Source organism: Muntiacus reevesi, chromosome 4, assembly GCF_963930625.1.
Source record: "Muntiacus reevesi chromosome 4, mMunRee1.1, whole genome shotgun sequence".
NCBI lineage: Eukaryota > Metazoa > Chordata > Mammalia > Artiodactyla > Cervidae > Muntiacus > Muntiacus reevesi.
Window position 1 is genome coordinate 75,884,701 of NC_089252.1, and position 23,562 is coordinate 75,908,262.

At 40.5% G+C, this 23,562-nt stretch overlaps 1 protein-coding gene and 1 non-coding gene across 5 annotated transcripts in view; one reads left to right on the forward strand and one right to left on the reverse strand.

Moving 5' to 3' along the window:
* Positions 1-23,562, forward strand: part of LOC136166620 (zinc finger protein 660) — a 55,405-nt gene that overhangs the window by 11,395 nt on the left and 20,448 nt on the right. Inside the window, exons 1-5 of one of the 4 annotated variants that reach the window (XM_065933157.1) lie at positions 9,025-9,137; positions 10,194-10,330; positions 11,226-11,340; positions 13,255-13,339; positions 17,744-23,205. In XM_065933157.1, coding sequence (XP_065789229.1) covers positions 17,923-18,903 — 981 coding nt within the window. In that variant the 5' untranslated portion in view covers positions 9,025-9,137; positions 10,194-10,330; positions 11,226-11,340; positions 13,255-13,339; positions 17,744-17,922 and the 3' untranslated portion in view covers positions 18,904-23,205. Of the gene's footprint in view, positions 1-1,433; positions 2,865-9,024; positions 9,138-10,193; positions 10,331-11,225; positions 11,341-13,254; positions 13,340-17,743; positions 23,206-23,562 lie in introns of those variants that run through there. The other 3 variants (XM_065933158.1, XM_065933159.1, XM_065933161.1) reach the window with 3 other exon arrangements.
* LOC136168123 (small nucleolar RNA SNORA49) lies at positions 22,058-22,187 on the reverse strand. The gene has a single exon (XR_010663272.1). It is a non-coding gene; the product is annotated as a small nucleolar RNA SNORA49 (small nucleolar RNA).

Sequence of the window (23,562 nt, forward strand, 5' to 3'; positions counted from 1 at the left end):
TTTCATGCCATGTATCTGATGCCAGTTGTCACTGATACCCATTCTCTTCACTCTGAATGTTTTTCCTTTCTCTGAGCTCCTTAATTAGCCTTTCTGTTTCCTCATATGTTTTGGTTACTGTGGCTTCTGATGGATTTTTTTTCTCCATAGATCATTTCAACTTGAGCTCCTACTTCTAATTTCCTTCGTTTCCTACTTTCAGTTCATAATTAAATATCATCTTTGTTTGAGCAGAACTTTGTTCCAGACTACCTGGAGCTGGTGACTACTCTACAGATAAGCTGTACTTGGGTCTGGTGTTTGGTTGTGGTCCAGTCACCTGTTGTCTGTCCTGGGATGAGCTGAGTTGCTTGGCACAAAACATGTTTGCCTCGGGTTCCCCTTCAGAAATAATGGGGCACAGCTGCTTCCAGGAAGTAGCTGTTGTCAGGGGAGGTTCTGGGGTTGACAGGTCTGAGACAGTAGCCTACTCTGAAGAGAGTGGACTTAGAAGTCAGGGATTCAGACATCTGTAACTTGTACACACTAAAGAACTTGAAGATTTATAGCCCTGATGTCAGTGTGAGGGAAAGGAACCAACATTTTTTGTATTAAACTATAACCATGATTGCTCTGCCTTCTTCCATCTATTATATTAAAAAATCCTAAAATTTAAAAGCAAATATTTATTGCTTATTTTCCCATGATCCCTGATTATCAAGATACCAAAGACATGTTTGATTTATATTTCAAGTTATTGATGCCATTCTTAATTTTATGTGTAGTACTGCACCTACCAGTCCAGTGTTCAGGGACTCGGAGGTCCCCAGTTTTAGAGCTCTGCTCTCCCCTTAACACTTTTCCTCAGTGTTTCTCTACTTGTGGCTTCTCCACACCTTGTCCCGGTCCTGTTACTCCAGAATCAGTCCTTTTTTTGTACACTTTTTTCCTGATCATACCCTTGTAATATATATTTCCCTTCAACTCTCATGTTTGCCCACATCATTTCTCATAGTTGGTTTAATGTATCTGCCACCACTCTCCTCAACATCTTTACCGTGAACTGTGGAGCCATATAGTGTCATGGTTAGAGTGGACCCGAGAGTTCATCATTTTACTAAGAAGACACCACATCTAAGTGACTTCTGGGAGATCACACTGTGCTTTACAGTCTGATTTCTTGCCTTTCAATTGGCCTACCCCCCCTGGCTGTGCTGGCTCCACATGCCTCTGTTCCGATAGCTTTGCTTCCTCCCTCCTCTATGGTCCAACTTCCCCTCTTTGGTTTTCTGTCCTTGAAGAAAAAGTTGAGCCATTTCCTGTTTTTCTCCTGTTCTCAATGTGTCTCCTCATTCCTTACCCTCAATGTAAACTTTTTGTTCACATTGGCTCCTGATAGTTCCGTTTCCCCAATAGGACAAGTGAATGACAGTTGTTTTCTTCTGACTTGGCAGCAAATGAGAACAGGATGGTGCATTCACAGTTGCCTCCAAAGCAGGACATTTCTGAAGAATTGAAGTCATCTGACAGGACCTTAGGGGTGTTCTATGGAATGATTCCTACAGGACAAAAAGCTGGGACTGCCAATAAAGAGGCTTTAGAGAATCTAGAAGTTCAACCCTCAGATGAAGAAGGAACCAGACTGGAAAGTGATTTCTTAGAAATAACACAGGAGGATAAAAAGAAATCCACAGAGGATCAATATGATGAGTATAAGGAACTTGGGGGACATCCAGATCTATCCTCTAGTCTCTTAGAACATCAGGGAGTTCTGAAGGGACAGAAATTGTATCACTGTGATGAATGTGGTAAAGCTTTTAATCGGAGTTCACACCTCATTGGGCATCAGAGAATCCACACTGGAGAGAAACCATATGAGTGTTCTGAGTGTGGCAAGACCTTCAGGCAGACCTCTCAGCTCATTGTCCACCTCAGAATCCATACAGGGGAAAAACCTTATGAATGCAGTGATTGTGGAAAGACCTATCGCCACAGCTCCCATCTTATTCAACACCAGAGACTCCATTATGGGGAGAAACCATATAAATGTAATGAATGTGCAAAAGCTTTCACCCAGAGTTCCCAACTCATTGACCATCAGAGAACTCATAGTGGGGAGAAGCCATATGAATGCAACGAGTGTGGGGAGACCTTCATTCGGAATAAAAGCCTTATCCGCCATCAGGTACTTCATACTGGTAAGAAACCTTACAAGTGTGATGAATGTGGGAAAGCTTTCTGTTCTAACAGAAATCTTACTGACCATCAGAGAATCCACACTGGGGAGAAGCCTTATGAGTGTAATGAATGTGGTAAGGCCTTCAGTCGGAGTAAATGTCTTATTCGACATCAGAGCCTCCACACTGGGGAAAAACCATACAAATGCAGTGAGTGTGGGAAAGCCTTCAATCAGAACTCTCAACTTGTTGACCATGAGCGAATTCATACTGGAGAAAAACCGTTTGAATGTAATGAGTGTGGTAAGGCATTCAGTCTGAGTAAATGTCTCATTCGACATCAGCGACTTCACACCGGTGAAAAGCCATATAAATGCAAAGAGTGTGGAAAATCCTTTAATCAAAATTCACACCTTATTATTCATCAGAGAATACACACTGGTGAAAAACCTTATGAATGTAATGAATGTGGAAAGGTCTTCAGTTATAGCTCCAGTCTTATGGTACATCAGAGAACCCATACTGGAGAAAAACCCTATAAATGCAAAGATTGTGAGAAAGCTTTTAGTGACAGTTCACAGCTCATTGTACACCAGAGAGTTCATACTGGAGAGAAACCCTATGAATGTATTGAGTGTGGGAAAGCCTTCAGTCAGCGTTCTACTTTCAATCACCACCAGCGAACTCACACTGGAGAGAAGCACTCGGGTCTGGCTCGATCTGTTTCTTAAGACATGATTCTCTAAGACAGCAAGGAACTTTGGTTAAGGTTTCTATATAATGAGTATGTTCACTCTGTTCTCTGCTTTCAACCACTAATCAAAGTGGACCATCCCTAAGGTTGTCTGCCAATCACAGAGGTAGGAGAGGGAATAATGGTGCAGTCTTTCCCAACTACTGTTTAAAAATCTATCTCATTTCTTAGTTATTCATCCCCAAATCAGAATGTTTGTTTCTCTAGGACAGAGATATTTCCTTTTTCTATTTCATTTCCTCCCATTTACCATTTACATAAAGTCATTCTCCAAGATACTGATTCACTCTTTCTCTTAGCTATGGCCCTCTTTATGTACTATTTTTTTTTACCTCTTTATCTACTTTTTAAACTCCTACTCTAATATGGTCCCTCACCACTTATGTTCCCCATCTAGAAAGTCTTTTTCATTTCCTTTGCTAATCTGTGTCCCTCAGAACCTGCCAGATCCAACTCATCTTGAAAGACTCCCTTCAAATACTTTTCCATTCATGTTAAACTTCTATTCATTGGACTTCATTACTTTGAGTTAGCTGGTGGTGTATGTACAACTGTTGTTAAATGACCTTGTAAATTATTCTCAACCTACTGTATATGTGTGTATGTTGATGCCAACATATTATAGACTCTTTGAGGTTGGATATAGTATTTAAGTACATAGATAATGATTTTCTTATGATAGTAATTTAATAAATACCTTTTTAAAACTCAGCTTTCTAACTGAACCATTCTTAAATTGGGCACAATCTCCTCTCCCTCCGGCCTCCCACCAGGCTAGAAGCTTCTAAGTATAGATCGTATATCTTCATAGAATATCATGTAAAAAGCCCTCATCGATTTCTGCATATACCTCTGGAAGTCTCATTACTGCTACTTCGTTGTTGGTTTCTGATAAATTTTCTATTGGGTTTAGGAAGTTTCCTTCTATTCTTATTTTTAGACGCAGTGATATAATGTAGTAGTTAAGTGCATAGATTTTTTTTGGGCCACAGCACAAGATGTAGAACCTTAGTTCTGCAGCCAGGGTTCGAACATGTGTCCCCTGCATTTGAAGCGCTGAGTCTTAACCAGTGGACCACCAGGTAAGTCCCATGAGCATAGATTTTTGTGCCTGATATTCTAGGTTCAAATCCTGACTCTTCCACTTTCTTAGATAGGTGATCCTCAGTAAGTCATTTAGTTTCCTTATGTCTAGCTCTCCCTTGTATAAAATGGAGCTACCCCAGGACTGTGAGGGTAAAATTAGTTCATAAGGGTAAGGCACTTAAAACAGTGTTGGCACTTAAAGCAGTGCTTGGCACATACTGTACCCTAGAACATTATATTATTATTTTATATTTTGAGTTTTCATTATGATGGCTTTTAAGCTCTACGTGATTTTTTAAAAAAATCTACTTGTATAATTTTATAGATAATGTCCTTTATTATTGTAATTTTGGGGAGAGTTAAGTTTCTAAATAATTGCAGTTTCCTTGCACTCCTAGGATAAAATCCATTTGTTCCTGATGATTTTTTCAAGTATAGAACTAAATTTAATTTACTATTAAGTTTTTGCCTGCTTTGTAAAATGTTTTTCTTTAATTACTCTGGAAGAATTTGAATAATATGGGAATGATTCTTTGAACAATGAAAATAACTCTGCCCAATCTGCTTTGGGGGATGAGGTAATTGAGAGGGACAAAATTTTTTTGTCCCTCCCCACCCTGAGAGGCATAAATCTATAGAAGCATTTTAATTTTTTCAGTTGTTGCCCTCTCTAAGTTTCTACTTCTGTGTAAATTTTGGTGATAACATATCTGGAAGTCATCTTTTTTACTGGGCTGACAGTGACAAAGTTTCACTTCGTATTCTATAAAGTTCTTTTACTCTTTTGTATATGTAGTTAGAGCTCTGTTTCATCCATAATGTTTTATATTTTGGTTTCCTTTCAGTTTTTCTTTCATGATTGCCATGTTTATTTTGTTTTTCTTTGGAATTCCACTTTTTCTTGAATATATATTTTCATATGTCCTTTCACTACCTCAAGTTGCAGAGACTTTTCATTAGCCTCATTTCTCTCTCTCTTTTTTTAATTACTCAGTGATTTTGAGTCCTGATATTTGTCCCAAGATAGGGAAAGTGAATTTTCCTTGAATTGTTTTATAAGCTATTTGCATGCTATTAAATTATCTGTTTAGATCTGGAACTAGAAGATGAGTTCTAAATTTTCATTACTAGTATGCTATGCAGGAGTAAAGAAGTAAAGGAGCAGCTCAACGTTTTACTAATCTGGTTGAAAACTTTCCACCCAGAGCCCCCTTTTTTCTTTTTTGTTCGCCTTTTATATGAGTCCAATGAAGGCTCTTTCCACATGCACTACCTATTGCAAATAGCTTTGTTGTAAGAGAACTGAGTACGGAAAACCCTTCAGTCCCTAAGACTTTATTTTACCTTGGCAACTCCAAATTGAGAAAAGAATGTATCCTGAGATGTTTGAGAAAACATTCAGTTGTATGAAACATCCACCAGAGACTTTATGCTTCCAAGAAACCTGCTTATTTGTGTGTGGGAAAACGTTGGCTATAGTTTATTTCTTGTTTGACATCACAAAGTCCACCTGTGTTGTAGTTTAAAGGGCAAGAAACCATTCATCCAGAGCTTCTATTATTTGCTACACATTTTTGGAAGATAGTATTCCTGGAATAAGTGTTGAAAGCTTTTAGTTATTCCACATGGGCTCTGCTTCATTCATGAGTCCACAGTGCAGGTAAAGAATAACAGCAGTGTGATAGAGCTTGTAATTTATTTTTAGAAATCAGACAAAATTTATGCCCAGGAGATAGTTCAGATGATCAGATGTGGTGGTGAATATACTAGGAGCTGGACATTTACCCTCTTATCTCTTACACAAAAATTATTCTACAGGTATATTCTGCATCTCAAACCCTGGTAATTTTGCTTCTAAGACAAGTAGGAAAGCTCAAGAGATGTTGGGTGCTGACAAGTTGTTGAGTATTGTCCCATGTTGGAAGACATTTCTCTTAAGTCGACGTCTTGGAATGCTACAAGGATACTCTAGGTGTTTAAGGACAAGTTGTGAACACCCGCAGGGCAGCTCTTTCTATATAGAAAATTAAAAACAACCCCCCACCCCTAACATTAGGATGTGTTCTAGCCTGATGTGGCTTTATATAACACTTGTCCAAAGGGGATAATGGGAAGGTGTTATGATATCACCTTTTTCCAAGTACCTGATGGTACAAGTATCTGACCCAGATAGTGTAGACTGATTTACTCTTTGCTGCACCCGAACAGTCTTCCCACTAATATATGCATAAGGCCAATGGGTTGTACTTTGCCCAGTTGGATGCCCTGTAGGATGGGCTCACTTTCCCTTTTAAGACACAGGAACACCTTACATGAAAACGGTAAGAAATATTTGCTGTCCCTAACGCTTTTCAGATCAGTGACTCTTTGTTAGGAAATTCTAGCTGACTGAAAATGTAATGTTTTTCAGGTCACTGAATCCAGTGACTTAAATATTTCTCAAGATGTACATATAGTTGGCATTTTATGATATCAGGCTTCTCCCCCAAGTCCCAGTTGCATTGTCTTGTAAACAGATGATGTATTTACAAGATATTCAGTTTTCCAACTTTGTGCCATATAGATTGTGGATGGAGAGGCACAGAGCCAACAGTCGCACAAGTGTCAATACAATGAGATGAATGGATAGAGTAACCACAGAACAACATGCATTCTCCTAAGACTAAATAAGGAGTGGCTGCATGTTCAGGGCTACAGGGTGCATAGGTAAATACTCATCCACCAGGATGTGTGCATTATACTTTGATTCCCAGTTGGGTAAGATTGAAAAATGCTATATCCCATCTTTGAGACTGTGGCTGCCCACGGAAGGAGACAAAACAATGCAATTACACTATACCTGCAGTGACCCTGGCAAGTCAGTATGATTTCACAAAAAGGATATTAGTGAAACCTCTAGTTACTCAGGCTGTGTTCGCGATGAGCAAAAATTGATGACACCCAAGCTCTCAATGGGGAACCACATTGCTGGTGCCCCTAGGATTCAAGGGATGTGCACCCTAGTACAGGGGCCATTTATAAAGATGATCGTGGCAGCTGCTGTAGTGCTAAAATTAAAGCCACTGACATGTATTGTCTAAGCTGTGCATGCTATCCGTTGTCAACATTTGTTCTAGCAAGGAGCACTGAAATAATGAGATAGAAGGAGTAATTTAAAAGACTTTTCAAAAGAGAACTGTTAGAGGAACTCTAAATTGACCTCTTCTTGGGGTTCCCTGAGGTTTCCATTGAGAGTGTATATATGGGATATTTGAACTGTAGAATCAGCAACAGCTGGATAATTTCCCCAAAATTACAAGAATAAGAGAAGTTGCACATCTTGTTGGGGGCCTCTGAGCAATACTGTGTATAAAGTAAGAGTTAGAAATATCTTATATTGGGGCAGAGCTAAAGATATGCTCCACCTCCCTACTCCATACAAGAAGTTATCATGTCCTGGCCCATAATTAATACCAAGGGCAAAGCAGTCCTCGACAAGTCACCTGGTCTGAATCTCCAGATTCTGGAATACCCTTTTCTCTCTTGAGTCATGAGAGGGTCATCACTAAGTATGTTGCTTCTGAAGGAAGTCAGGTGTATCAGTCTGCTCGGACTGCCATAGCGAAGTACCACAGACTGGGTAGCTTAATCAACAGAAATGTGATTTTTCGGTTAAGGAGTAGAAAGTTTGAGATCAAGGTGTCAGCAGAGTTGATTTCTTCTCAAGCCTCTCTCCTGGCCTTATAGATGGGCATCTCCTATCTTTACATTTAGTTCATGTCCTAATTTCTTCTTCTTACACAGTGGCATTGAAGTAGGATGTGCCCCCAATGACCTCTTTTATCCTTTATTATCAGTTTAAAGGCTCTGTCTCTAAATAAAATCTCATTGTGAAGTCCTGGGATTTAGAAGGACTTCAACACACAGATTTGCAGGGAACACAATTTAGGCCATACTATAATTTTATCCCTCTGCCTAAATCTGTTCCTCTTACAGTCTATTTCTAGAGAACAATCTTATTTTAGTTGCTCAGATCAATAACCATGGAGTCATCCTTAACCAACATCCAATTCATTAGCAAATCATGTTGGACATGTCTTCAAAATACATGTATCTTCTCATCACCTCCATCCACCATCATTTCTTATCTGGAATACTTCAGTAGCTTCTTCAGCTCTCTACTTCTTCTCTTGTCCACCCTTAGACTGTTCTCAACAGAGCAGCCAGAGCAAACTTTTAAAGTATTATGTTATGGAGTGAAACATAGACCTTACAGAAACAGGTTTCTTGGTTGCTTTCATAGCTGATAGCTAATAAACCTTTGAACATGTGGCAAGAGGGAAGAAAAGGTAAGATCGTGTCACTTTTCAGTCCCCATACCCTCCTGTGTTACTTGTGATATCCAAAGCCCTTATGGCCCCAGGTGTGCACCCCCTCCTTTTTTAAGGCCTTTGATTCCTGGTGTTTCATCTATCAGGGTGGCCACTGCCTAACTGATCACTTCCGTCTCTACCTTCCCTTTCATAGTCCCGCTGCCCGCCTATCCCCTTCTCTCGCTCTCCTTTTCTTTCTCCTGACTCACTATGTTCTATGTATTGTCTCCTCTGAATTGAAGTTAACCTTCATGGGGCAGCTTCATTTTCTTCACTACAGTATCTGCGAGACTAGAACAATGACATAATAGGCACTCAACACTTACATGCTGCGGGTACACAGTAGCTTTGAGGCTGAAAGGTGAGGAATGTGTGAATAAGATGACTTTTCTGCTCAGCAGCCAGAGCTCGGGCTATGACTTCAGGGAGACTCACTTCAAGAAAGGCAGCCTGACAGCCCAGTTGATTGGTCTCTCTTCCCGCCCTAACCAAGCCCCTTCCTCAGGCCCCATCTCTTCTGGGGCTCTCCGCATATTGGCGGATCTCTGCGCCCTTCGCCCTGCCAACCAACGATAGGACAAAACTGGGCGAGAGGCGGGGCCAGAGCTCCCACAGATCAGTGGGCTGGCGAGGGGTCTGGAGGACTTCCAGCCTCTCGGGCACAGAGGTGCAGAAACCTCCCGATGCCTAGAAAGACCGGAGGTTTAGGGTGGGAGTGCATGGGGCGTCAGTGACGTAGTTCCTTCTCCGCTTTGTTCCGAGACGTGGGTCGGGAGCTTTTGGTGAGGGGTATGTGGCAGCCGGTGTGGGGTTTGGGCCGGTTCTGGGAGCGGGAGGGGCACACAGGCCCGGGGCCAGGCCTCCTCCACCGCTGCCAGCTGCGGAGACGGAGGCGCGGCCGTTCAAGGCGTCGTTGTGGGGCCCCGCTCCCCTCGTTCGGCGCTGGTCCTTTGTCTTGAGTCTTCTCCCACGCTGCTCACTTCGGACTGGGCTGACAGTAGAGACTAAACTGTATCATCCCCGCTGCTAGCCTTGAGACCAACCTGGTAATTGCGGTCCGAGTCCCGCCCAGGCTCCAAAGGCCTCCCCAGCACTACGTATTTGATTCAGATCACCAGTATAATCCCTGATGTGTTCCTTGGGAGAAAACGGACCCAGAGAGGAGGGCAGAGTCTTGCCCAAGATTACTTATTCATTCATTCATTCAACAAATACTTAGCACCAGCTAGTAGTGTATTAGATCCGGGGATTACAGTTGTGTACAAGGCAGGACTATATTCTGGTATGGAAGAAATAGAACAAGCTTTAAGGGTTAGACGCACGGTCTGGGAATCTGAAGGCGGAAAGACAAAACCATTTTTGAGTCCTGTCGATCCTGAGAGATAGGTAATCATAAGAAATTCTCCTTATAGCATTCCATCTAGCTTTAGCTTTATTTCTTCCTGTCTTTAAAGACACTTAACTGAGCAAAGTTTCCCTCATCTCTTTTCTGCAAACTTTTGTTGGAAAGTTGGATTTCAGAGAATTTCTCAGTTCGAATTTATTTTTCAGTTAGAGAAGAATATGGAGACTTATGATATCAACAGAACAGTTGAAAAGGAGCGACTGTGGTATGATGGAATGAGGATTTCCTTCGGACACAGAAAACTTATCTCTTACTATACATACAGCCTTCAGAAAGTCATTCAGTCTCTGGGAACTTCATTTCCTCTTTAAAATGGGAATGATCATCCTTACTGCTCGAAGTTCAGTAGGAGGGGAAGTGACCCAGGGATGGGACATTGCCCTCAGTGTCTGCTTGCAATTGAGGTCTTAGAATACTCAGTCATTTCTATGTGTTTACAGTGATCCAAGACCCCACTAGGAACTTTTTCACCAAACCCAAAGAAGAGATGAGACAAGATCTATGCTGGACAGAGATCCTTTGGAGTGAGGCAGCTGTACACAGACATGAAAGTGAACCATTTTCTTCTGTTTAGCAGGTGAGATCTTTATTGTGATATTAATTAGTTTGGGGAATGGGAATCCTACCTGCCAGAGAATGTGGGGACCAGGGCTGAAAGGGAGCGTTTCTGAAGAAAAACAGTAGTGAGAGGAGATCCTCTATATCCTGAGTAGTAGAATCTTGGAATGGAGGAAGGGTGATGTAGTGAAACTCCAATTTGAGTGTCAGGAGACTTTAGCTTGAGTCTTATCTCTCCTCTAAGTTCCAGTTTCCCCATCTCAAAATTTTTATGAGACTAGGTGATCTGCAAGTTTCCTCCCAAATCTGATATTCTGAGAATCTCTGAACAGTCAGACTAAGTCTGTCTCTTAGGGAATTTAAGCCCTTGGATGGCTCTGTTGAGACAAAACTGCCAAGAATGTCAATATTGTCAAGGTATTTAGACACTATGAAGTTCCAAAGGGATGAACTAGTGGAGGGATGGAGGTGGTCATGTGTAGAGGGTGCACTTATCACCATCGTACACCCAGATAAAATTGCCTAGCATCCTGAACTTATTGAGTATTTTGAATCAAACATTTATTGAGCCCTCTGTGCCAGGCACTGTGTGGGATACACATATGAATATCATGGGCCCTTTTCTCTGTAGGCTTAGAGCTTAAAGTGTACATGTGAAGAGGAGGGATGCAGACATACACACAAGGAATTACAGTATAAGGCAACTCAATATTAACAGATTTATTATGGCATTTTTTTTAAGTGCAGAAATTTTTATATGGTCAAATCTATTAGCTTTTTTTCAGCCTTTGTTTTATGCGTAAGGCCTAGACCTTTCTCTCTCTGAGATCAAGGTATTTCCTTCTAGTTCTTTTTTTTTTCTTAAAATTTTTACATTTCACTCATCTGTTTCTCTTGAATTTATTTATTTTCAGGTATTGCCTCTTATTCATCACTCCACTGTAGCTAATCAGTAACCAAAGACATGTGACTCAAAAGGACCTGAAAGGCTGATGATCCTGGTGAATTAGAGAAATGCAATCTCACTAGGTAAAATCTCTGTCTCTATTGGAATAGAACTTGCTCTTTGTGGGTTCCTCACAGCCTAAAATGAATGGTACTCCTGAGATTAAGACACTCACCTGTCAGACTCAGGCATTGTGGGTCAGAGACCTGTGGGGCCTCTTTGGTCCTGTTCCACTTGCTGGTTGCCTAAGGTTGTAGTTTTCTGCCCAGTTGCCAGGATACCCCTAGTGATGTGCTGTCCTTATCATCTTATCTGTCCCTTGTTCTCATTTAGCCAACACCCCATCTCTACTGTCAGGGAATTCTTCCAGAATTTCTGAGCAAATTTCCCATCTATTTGGGCAGAGGAAAAATAGTTAGGTTTTCTTTTGATCAAACTCTCCTTGAACTAGTGCTCCCTGCTCTAGTGATAAGTCTTGCCTTTTCCTCAGGTCCTCCAGAACCACCCTGAGCTTCCTTACTGCACAGCCTTGCACATTTCTCTTTCTCCCTCCCTGCCCTTTAACCAAAACCTCTCTTTTAGCAAGCTTATATTCTCATGACTTCCTCTGCCCTCTGTATCTTATTCTCAAGTTTGTATTCCTGACATACTCCTTTTCTTCCTCTTTTCTAAAGAGTTTCCCCACATTCTCATCTTTCTTTTTTTTTTCTTTTTTTGACTTGGACCATTTTTAAAGTCTTTATTGAATTTCTTACAATATTGTTTCTGTTGTTTATGTTCTGGTTTTTAGCCCCAAAGCTTTTGGGACCTTAGCTCCCCAACCAGAGTTAGAATCCGCACCCCCTACATTGAAAGGCAAAATCTTCACTTCTGGACTGCCAGGAAAGTCCTTCCCATCTTTCTTAGTGATATTATCATTCTCAATATTCAGATCTGGATCTGATGATCTAGAGTTCTTTCCTTTAGTCATCCTCTGTCTGTATCCAGTCTGATATATGCATATGGTTTCCTGGAAATAGCTGGACTTATTTTCTCTCCTGTCATTATTCTGGACCAGGGTCTTGATATCTCAGACATCTGTGTATTCATTAAGCAAACATTCATTCAGCACCAAGAAAGTGGCAGGCCCTCTCATGGTCACCCATGCTGCATCCCTAAATTCCCAACTCATTTTCCTTCCTCCATTATTTGTTTCTACTCTAATCCATCTGGGCTAATCTTCCTAAAGCATTTCTTTCCTAATTTCACTTTTGGATAGGGTGATATAAAATTTATTGTCTAAATTGGGATACTTTTGTAAATGAATGGTGGTGGTGGTGGTGGTTTAGTCGCTAAGTCGTGTCCGACTTTTGCGACCCCATGGACTGTAGCCCGCCAGGCTCCTCTGCTCATGGGATTTTCCCGTGGACAAGAATACTGGAGTGGATTGCCATTTCCTTCTCCAGGAAATCTTCCTGACCCAGGGATTGAACCCAGGTCTCCTGCATTGCAGGCAGATTCTTTACTGACTGAGCTATGAGGGAAGCCCAAATGAATGGGGGCACTATTAATAATGATGCTGTAAAAAAAAAAGTAAAGAATAATGGTGCTGGAATACAAGGTATAAACCAGGACTGTTCTGGGAAAACCAGGGTATATGATTACCCTACTTCTAGGTGGCAAGTTTTAGAGACTTTCTTTTTAATTTCCTCAATTTACTTCTCATGGGATACCCCACTGCCTCTTTCTTATGTTTTCCACTTCATGAAACAGAGAAACATGAATGTGCTGGGGGTGGAGGGAGGTCTGGTACTGGAGGAAATGAATGGCATTGCTTGAAAAACTATACTCTTGGTAAGTGAGGATGAGAAGGAAAGTAACAAGAGAGGAGAATAGCAAGGTAGAAAAATGAACATAGAAAATAGAAAGGGAGCTAAGGGTAGATTTCACTCTTCTGTTTAGAACTTTTTTCCCATTGATTGTCAGATTGTAACCATATATTTTCCCTGTAATTTCAGTGTTCTGGCTGGTATCACTTCAGGCAACTTGATTGTTTCATTCCTTCATTTGTTCATTCAAGACAACAGAAATTTCGAGTGCTTGGTATGTGCTTGGGACTGTGCTAGAAATACAATAATGAACAAAATGTATAAAAATCCCTGCCTTCATGAAGTTATGGGATAGTGTAACCACCCAATTGTTTTCAGTACATCAACCCTGTGCCAGATTCCTTTTAAGAAAACAGTTCTTGCTTATCCTCAGGTTCAGCCAAAGTTCTGCCTTTCTTTTTAAACTTTATTTTTATTTATTTATTTGTTTATTTTGGCTGTACTGTGTGGCATATGGGATCTTAGTTCCCTGACCAGGGATCAAACCCATACCCTCTGCAGTGAAAGTGCGGATTCTTAATCACTGGACCACCAGGGACATCCCATTTCTGCCTTTTTAAAGCACCCTTCCCCAAACATCCCAAGCCCTAGTATTCACTGCATCTCCTAGACCCCTTCATCTCCTGATTGGGTGCACTGTAAATTTGTGATTGGTTCTAATAGTGTATTACCATTATGCCATTGTAAGTTCCTTAAATGTAGGTATGATATTGCATGCTTATATTAGTCTTCTTGGGCAGCCATAACAAAATTCCACAGACTGGGTGGCTTAAACAGTAGACATTTATCTTCTCACAGTTCTGGAGGATAGAAGTCCAAGATCAAGGTTACTGACTATTTTTGGTTTTTGATGAGGACTCTTTTCCTGGCTTGTAGATGGCTACCTTCATACTGTGTGCTCACATGGCTTCCCTCGGTTTGTGCATGTGGTAGGGAGGGGGCAGGAGTGCAAGTGCAAGTGGTAGGTCTTCTTGTATGGACACATTAATCCTGTTGGATCAGGGCCCCACCCTTATAACCTGCTTTAGTCTTAATTACCCCCTTAGAAGTCACATCTCCAAATATAGACACATTGGGGGCTTGGTATTATACATATGAATTATTTTGGGATACAGTAAATGTGTAACAGTCTTTTTTTTTTTTTTTTTGCATTCAATATGGAGTTGTGTAAATACCTGGCTACTAATGTTTTTCCTGAGCACACCTTTCTGGAAGGCTACAAGACATATTTCCATAATAGCCTTTAAGGATAAAATAGATACTGCACTAGCTAACTGGGAAGTATTGGATCAGCCATGCCTAGAAGTGGGGTGTCCAGGGGCTGGCTTCAAGGCACTGTCTTATTCTGAATTTCTAAATTACTTTATTCTAGTAATTACGAAAATCTGTTCCTCTAAGTGAAAGTCGCTTAGTTGTGTCTGACTCTTTGCAACCCCATGTACTATTCAGTCCATGGAATTATCCAGGCTAGAATACTGGAGTGGGTAGCCTTTTCCAGGGGATCTTCACAACCCAGGAATTGAACCCAGGTCTCCCACATTGCAGGTGGGTTCTTTACCAGCTGAGCCGCAAGGGAAGCCCAAGAATAGTGGAGTGGGTAGCCTATCCCTTCTCCAGTGGATCTTCTTGACCCAGGAATTGAACCAGGATTTCTTGCATTACAGGCGGGTTCTTTACCAACTGAGCTATCAGGGAAGCCCCATTCCTCTAAAGTCATTTCCTTACTTTTCATAAATAATATTGTAGAAAGGAAAATAATTAAACAGTAGTACAGTTTAGCAGAGGACAATTTGCCAGCAAAATGGGAGGCCTTCATAACAGCAAATACATAAACTTATCCACCTGGTCATCCATCCATTCATTCATACAAACAGTTTCACTTTTCTGCAACGGTGCTTTTTAAAAAGCTCTGTGTGAGATCCAGAACAGAGATATGTACATGGTAGAGTGTTCAATAATTGCTAGTTTAAGAAATGTATGAAGAAAAGAGAAAGTTTCAGAGAAGATTAAAAATGGAAAAGAAGCTGAGAAAAAGCCATCAACTTTCTCAGAACTCTGGAGGTAGCTTCACTAGCTGTCCTGTTCTGCTCTGCAGTCCCCTGACTACTTCTCACTGGCTTCCTCCACCTGCTGACTCCTGTTTGATTAGGAGGGTGTAAGCAGCTGGGTGTGAGTGTGCTCAGGCTCCTGCCAAGTATCCTCATCTCCTACCATTTTCTGTGCCTGCCCTTGTCTTGTACACAAGTCTGTGTACATGTGCCTGTGTATCATATCAGTGGCACCAATACACTTCTGAGATGTGAACTCTGGCCTTCACAGTTCTTTTCTTGCTGGCCTTGAGCACTCACCATTAGATATGTCCCTCCTGCAGAGAGCCTGACTCTGTTTATCACAAAGCTATGAGATAATGAAAGTTAGTCAAACTTTTAAGTCTTTATTGAATTTGTTACAATGTTGCTTCTGTTTTATGTTTTGGTTTTTTGTCTGCAAGGCATGTGGGATCTTAACTCCCTGACAAAGGATCGTATCTGCACCCCCTTCAGTGGAAGCCAGAGTTTTAAGCCAGGGAAGCCCCCAGTCAAATTTTTTGGAAATCAGTAGGCAGTACTGCAAAACAGTGTCATTCCTTCTGACCCAGTAACTCACTTATGAAACTTTTATCCTAGGAATATATTTCAGTAAGAAGAAAACTTTATGTGTCTAGAGTGATCATAATAGCATTATTGATAGTAGTTAAACCTCAGGGAACAACAGAAACATCTGACATTAGCAAAATTATGGGTAAATTGTACTGAGTTTAATTGGTGGTGCATTATGTAGTCAAAAAATAATAATGAAGTGGAAGTGAAAGTGTTAGTCACTCAGTCGTGTCCAATTCTTTGTGACCCCATGGATTGTAGCCTGCTAGACTCCTCTGTCCATGGAATTCTCCAAGCAAGAATGCTGAAGTGGGTAGCCATTCCCTTCTCCAGGGGATCTTCCTGACCCAAGGATCAAACCTGGGTCCTGCATTGCAGGCAGATTCTTTACCATCTGAGCCACCAGGGAGTTAATTGCAATATGAAAAATACTTATGAAAAACTAAGTAGAAGAAGTAGAATGCAAAATTGTATGTATTGTATATTTACAACTACCGTTATGAGTATGAACAAGTCTGAGAAGGAATATAGTAAAAGGAGAATTAGTGATGTGTTAGTATCATGGAGTCATCTTTCAGTTTTCTTTTATGACTCAACCGTCTCTAGATTTGAGGTCTGCTACAGCTATCTATATATTGGTTTCCCTAGTAACTCAGACAGTAAAGCATCTGCCTGCAATGCCAGAGACCTGGGTTCAATCCCTGGCCTGGGAAGATCCTGACTGGGAAGATCCCCTGGAGGAGGAAATGGCAACCCACTCCAGTATTCTTGCTGGGAGAATTTCATGAACAGAGGAGCCTGGCAGGTTACAGTCCATGGGGTTGCAAAGAGTCAGACATGACTGAGCGACTAACACACACACACACACACACACACAGTTACCTATATGTTCAGAATTTGATGTTAAACCAGTTGGGAAATTCCTGCTTCTCCTGACATTGGTTTCATGATATAAGCCCCTTTCAGTTGTGCTGCCCTCTGCTCTCACCCTCTTGCTATCTTTTTTTTTTTTTTTTTTTTTGCTGGATGGGGAGGAAGGCTTGTGGCATGTGGGATCTTAGTTCCCTGACTAGGGATCAAACCCATGCCCCCTGTGTTGGAATTGTGGAGTCTTTACCACTGAGCTGCCAGAGAAGTCCCTCTCTTGCCATCTTTAGATAGATTACCATTATGCCATGCAAGGTCCTATCAGAGTTTTCCCCTCTATGCTTTAATTAACCCTGTTCCCAAGTTCACCCTCTCAGTTTCACCCCATAGACTCTGATTGGTAAAAAGAAGACAGACTGAACTTGCACAATGTACCTGGATCCAGTTATAGACCAGCCCCTGCACAGTAGGCTATGATGTGACTAGACTTCAATGTTGGAAGAAAAGTGTTACTCCCATCACAGCAGAGCTTAAGAAGAGGGATGTAGACAGGGACCTAGTATCTATACTAGAGCAAAAAATCTTAGTCACACTCTAAGATGGAATCCTCGTTACTATTTTATAAAACAATTTTTGAGCACCTATTTTGTTCTAGCCACTATATCACTGGTGCTAGGGGAATAGGTCAGCATGAACTAAATGCCAAACTGATCTGAAGATTAGACATTTGAGCTACTGAACTAAAGATCTTTCAATGCATTTTTTTCTAGGGACCATATTATGAGTTAGATGGCTCCAATTATGGGGGCAGAGCATAAGATAGGAAGAAACCAGGGTGGTTTTTATACTACTCATTATTCATTCTGATACTGCTCCTGTCGGGCTCCTGTCAGTTCCTCGCTTTCCATAAGCTTCCTCTTTCCATAAGTTTCCTTGCCTTTACCTTAGCCTGTATGTCTAACCTCATTTTTCTCATCTTTTTGATTAGTCCTCCCTGCCTTACTTTTCCATGTGAGATCCTGTGGCCCAACACATCTTGTTTTCCTTGGATTATTCTCCTTCGTTGAGTATAGAGAGCAGGTGACATGTATAACTTCTGTTTCTTCTGTCAGATGGTGAAAAGAGGACTGAGGAAGTATTGATTCCAAAATATCAGTCCTGAAAAATCAGAGTCTCAACTTTCAAGAGAGCACCACAGAGAAGTATTACCAAGGAAGTCAAAATTTTGAAAGCACATTTGAAGGGAAAGAAGAGATTCAAGGGGCCACTGGGATGCTCCAAGCAAGAGAAAATGAGGAGAGAGACAAGAAACTTCAAACAAAAGACAGTTCAAGACAATAAAACACTCACAGAGGTGAGTGACCAAGAATCTGAAAAAGATGGTCCTACAATAAATGAGAGAATTCAGGCTGTAAAGAGACAGTATGTATGTACTGAGTGTGGGAAAGCCTTTAGTCAGAGTGCAAACCTCACAGTACATGAACGAATCCACACAGGAGAGAAACCCTATAAGTGTAAGGAGTGTGGAAAAGCCTTCAGTCATAGCTCCAACCTGGTTGTTCATCGGAGAATCCACACAGGATTGAAGCCTTACACATGCAGCGAATGTGGGAAATCTTTCAGTGGTAAGTCCCACCTTATTCGGCACCAGGGAATCCACAGTGGGGAGAAAACCTATGAATGTAAGGAGTGTGGGAAAGCCTTTAGTCGGAGTTCTGGCCTGATTTCACATCACAGAGTTCACACTGGTGAGAAGCCCTACACATGTATTGAATGTGGGAAAGCCTTTAGCCGTAGTTCAAACCTTACTCAACATCAGAGAATGCACAAAGGAAAAAAAGTTTACAAGTGTAAGGAGTGTGGGAAAACATGTGTTTCTAATACAAAGATTATGGACCATCAGAGAATTCACACTGGGGAGAAGCCTTATGAATGTGATGAGTGTGGGAAAGCTTTCATCTTAAAGAAGACCCTTAATGAACATCAACGACTTCATCGTAGAGAGAAACCTTACAAGTGTAATGAGTGTGGGAAAGCTTTTACTTCTAATCGTAATCTTATTGATCATCAGAGAGTTCACACTGGAGAGAAACCCTATAAATGTAATGAATGTGGAAAAACCTTCAGGCAAACTTCTCAAGTGATTCTACATTTGAGAACCCACACAAAGGAGAAACCCTATAAGTGCAGTGAGTGTGGGAAGGCCTATCGTTACAGCTCACAGCTTATTCAACATCAGAGAAAGCATAATGAGGAGAAAGAAATGTCATAAATAACATATTGTTACAAAGTGGAGTGAATTGCTGCTTTTAGGAAAAGCAGTTTTTCAGTATCATCAACCTTAATTCTTTAAGTATCCACACAGGGAAAGTAATCAGAAGTAGACAAAGATTAACAGAAGCAGGTATTCATGCCAGCATCATGTATAACTGGAGGAAGAAAACTAGAGTTTCGACAGAATTGGTTTTAAGTGAATGATGGTCTATGCATATGATGACTTTGCATCCATTGTAAATTTTAAAAAAATATTTAGTGCCATGGAAGAAATGATTTTAATAAAATGGAAGATAAATGAAAGAAAAAAACAATGAAATATCCAAATTAAAAAAAAAATATTTATGCAAAGGAAAAAATGGAAATTAAATAATACCAAACCAAAATATTAACAGTGATTATCTCTGGGTAATAGGATTATAGGTAATTTCTATTTTATTCTTTATACTTTTCTATGCTTTTCAGATTTTCTACAGTGAGAATGTACCACTTTTATAGTCAAGAAAAAAGTAGAGTATTTTTTAAATGCAATGAGCACATATTCATTTTCATTCAACAGTGTTATGAAAGTTACAGACTCTAAAGTCCTAGGATTTTACCCTAATACTGACCTTAGTTCTGATACTAATACTGATCTGAGTTCAAATTCTGGCTTAAACCACTTATTAGCCAGTCGCCTAACCCTTAGCAGGGGAACCCTCAGCAAATCACTTCCTTTTAGAGCCTGTTTCCTGCGTATTACATCATAAATACCAGTTGTTGGCCTTTGCAGTTTTAAGATAAACTGACTTTATAGTCATCAACAAAATATCTAATCCACTTTCTTAATCACTTTTAGGTTAAAAGAAAATAGTAAAAATTTACTATATTCTCTCCCACTGCTGTAGAAGGATCCAGAGAGAATAAAGAACCATCTAGGCTCCATCTTTTCAATATATGTCTACAGAACCAGAAAGAAATACCCCCGTATGAAATTGGAACAATGGCAGTTTCATAACCTTTAAAGAGAGTCAGCATAATCTAAAACAAGGGGAAGACTGCCGTCACATGTTTTATAGACTTTAGTAGCTAAAATTGCAGACTTTTGAGTCAGATATATATATGTTTTAATTCCAGATCTGCTATGCACTAGCTTGCCATTTTGGACAAGTCCCTTTACTGCCCTCAGCTGTAAGTTTATCTGTAAAATGGGAGTAACTACCTACCTCACCAGGTTGTTTTGAGGATTAAATGAGATAATGCCTATAAATGTGTGACCAGCCTTTATGTCCAGCCCTCTGAGAACGCCTTAATCTGTTTTCAATAAGTATTTTAAACTTTTAAGACAGCTCAGAATCTGGGAACCCTTGGAATTGCCCCATTCTTAACTCAGTCATTCCTCCTCCTTTATATACAATGAATGCATAAGCCTGACACCATTTGTCTTCTGCATGTGTAGTGATACATTGTTTTAGGAACTATTGAGGTTTTGATATCCCATTTGTACAAGAAAACGGAGTCTCAAGTGAGGTTAGATGACTGGCTAATAAGTGGTCTAAGCTACAATTTGAACTCAGATCAGATTTTCAAGTCCATGCTTTCTGTGTTTTACCAAAGTGCCTCTGCCCATCATGATGGTTCTGTGAGTGGGAGACCAAGAAGTTGGGATTCTCCTGAGTAGCCACTTCTGTGAAAGGTGGTTGATGATATGTGGACAATTATAGGTTGATCATGGTTTCATAAGGAAGATGCTAAAAAGAAGTGGATGGTATGAAGTGTATATTTGGGTAGAAAGAGATTGTTTAGTTTTTGTCCTATTTTGTTTGATAGGATAATGGCTTATATATAATTTTGTGGTATAATAGTCCCTCTTTGCATAGTTATTCAAAGCACGGTTTCTAGGCTCTGTTGCTGTGTTCAGAGGGTAGCATTGTTGTATCATTGGTCACCCTTGGGCAGGCACTTCCCCAAGAGTCTGGGTGGACACAAGGGAAGGTCACCACCTGTGACTGTGGCTAGACTGAATTGCAGCAGGAAGGGACTTGTATCATTTCCCCAGTCATGTGTCCTTTTCAAAATTCCACAGAAAGGTTGTAATTAATATTTCATGACTTTTGTCATGCCAGCCATTCTCAGCTGCTGATTACTTATATGGAAACTCCCATGACTAATGTCTCCTGGCTCTCCTAAAGCTGCTTTATAAGAAAACAGGCAACTAACTTCCTGTGTGCCTGTTGGGGGTATTTTTTAAGCATTTATTATTGCTGAGCAGAGTTTTTGATGCTTGTGATACTGCTGAGCAAAACATTTTTCCACCACTGTGACACAGTGTCTGAAATTCTTTCTTCAAGTAGCCTTTCTTTTTCATATTAGAGGACTCTGTGGTCTCCAAGAGTAAGTATCTTCTAGGAAGGAAGCCAGAGATCTGAATAAATTGACATTTTTTACCCAGGCAAGCCAAGATAGTGGACCCTGGAGGAAGCCCTCAGTAGCTTCTAATCTTCTAGGCTGATACCTGTCTTAGACTGCAAGAGTAAATGTTAATAAGTGCACTCTATACCCTTTCATTGGAGAAGGCAATGGCAACCCACTCCAGTACTCTCGCCTGGAAAATCCCACGGACAGAGGAGCCTGGTAGGCTGCAGTCCACAGGGTCTCTAAGAGTTGGACACGGCTGAGCGACTTCACTTTCACTTTTCCTTTCATGCATTGGAGAAGGAAATGGCAACCCACTCCAGTGTTCTTGCCTGGAGAATCCCAGGGACGGGGGAGCCTGGTAGGCTGCTGTCTACCGGGTCGCACAGAGTTGGACACGACTGAAGTGACTTAGCAGCAGCATACCCTTTCATATACCCATTCTGCAATGTAATTTGAACTGACCACTCAACTTCCTGCAGAAGTTTTTTTTTTTTTTAATTTTTTATTTCTTCTGAGATGAGATAAGCTCCCGAGTTAGCGCTCCTGATTAACGACAGGAAACCTCCAACATGTTCAGATGCTAGTCAGTTAGAAATTATTTGGTGTGTCTTTCCTTTGACTCATGGTTCATATTCCAATTACATCGGAGTTTAGCATTTTATCCTGGTTCTTTCAGGCATGTGCACTCTCCTTCACTTACTGATAGCTAACATCTCTACCCTGTTTGAAGGTTGCCTGCCAGCCTCCCACCCTGAACTGTCAGCTCCACGTGTAGGCCCCAGAGGACAGCAGAATCTCCCTGGGGAGGGATGCGTGCTTGTTCATGTACCCTCCAGCAATGCCAGGAGCCTTACAGCAAAAGCCCCTGGAGTAAGGCCGAGGGATAGAAGTTTTTTAAGACTATCAGCTACCTGTTTCAGTCAGCATTTAATTTTGCAGTTCTTACCATTCTTTCAAGCCCTTTCATGATACACTCTGAAATTCAGGGTCTGTTTGAATGTGTGTTTTTTTTCCCAACTTCCTGTTCTAATGGAAGCCGGGTTGTTCCCTAACAGCAGTGCTTCCTCTGCAGTCCCTCTGCTAGTTTTTGTCTACCCCAACCCATTTACCTCTCTGTACGCCATTTCTTCTCTATTCTGTCAAAACCCCAGCTCTCTTGAAATGTGCATCACTAAACTACTGTGTATTGTCCATCCCTGTTTCTGTCATCGGCTGGTTTCCTGTGCACCCACATTTATTCACTTGTACCATGAATATTCCCAAGGAATATGAAAAGTCAGTATTTTTCGACCACAGATACCCTGTATGTAGAATTGCTTTGGTGTGGACTAGAAATATGTACATCTCTTTTAAGTTGTGAGAAAAAGTGTGAAATTAAAATGTTATGTAGCCTTGATTAAAGGGAAATCTGAAAGATAAAGAATATTGCATAGAGAGGTGAATGTCTCCCTAGACTTAGAGATATTTTTCATTGATGGTGTGTACTATATTAGATCTTATCAGGAACTCAGAAGAAAATTTAAACCAAAAAGAGCTTTAAATAGTAACTGAGGATTTTCATTGACCATGAATCCCATAAGACTAAATTTCATTTCCAGCTCTGTATCCTAAGTGACAGAATTGCTTTCTAAATTTTTTTCCATTCAGTATAAATAAAATAGTATGTTCATATTGTTAGGTTGTTTTTAGAAACTAGATTGTCTGACTTCATCTCTGATGTTATAAAACTGGAGTCATAAAACTTGCCAAAAATGGTTATAATTCCTCCAATAAATATCTGTTGTTATTTCCTTGTTATAAATATCACTAAAATTTTTTTTTCTTTTGCTTCCTTCCTTTATTCAGATTGGGAAGAAAACAGTTCAATTTGCTTTTCTTTAACAGATGCTTTTGGAATGAAAATGTGATTCTGGCTTGTTTCAGATTCAAACACAAGATGAAGCTTGTTATTTTCATACTCTTAATAGAGTTGTTCCTCAGTAACTGCAGGGGATTGGGTCCAGGACCCCCACCACCATACCAGAGTCAAAGGATGCTCAAGTCCCTTATATAAAATGGCAAACTATTACATATAACCTATGCACATCCTCCAGTATACTTTAAATCATCTTTAGGGTACTTATAAAACCTAATACAATGTAAATGCTTTGTATATAGTTGTAAATGCAATGAAAAGAATACATATAAATAGTTGCCAGTATGACAAATTCAGGATTTGCTTTTTGGGACTTTTTGAAGTTTTTTTCATTTTTAATATTTT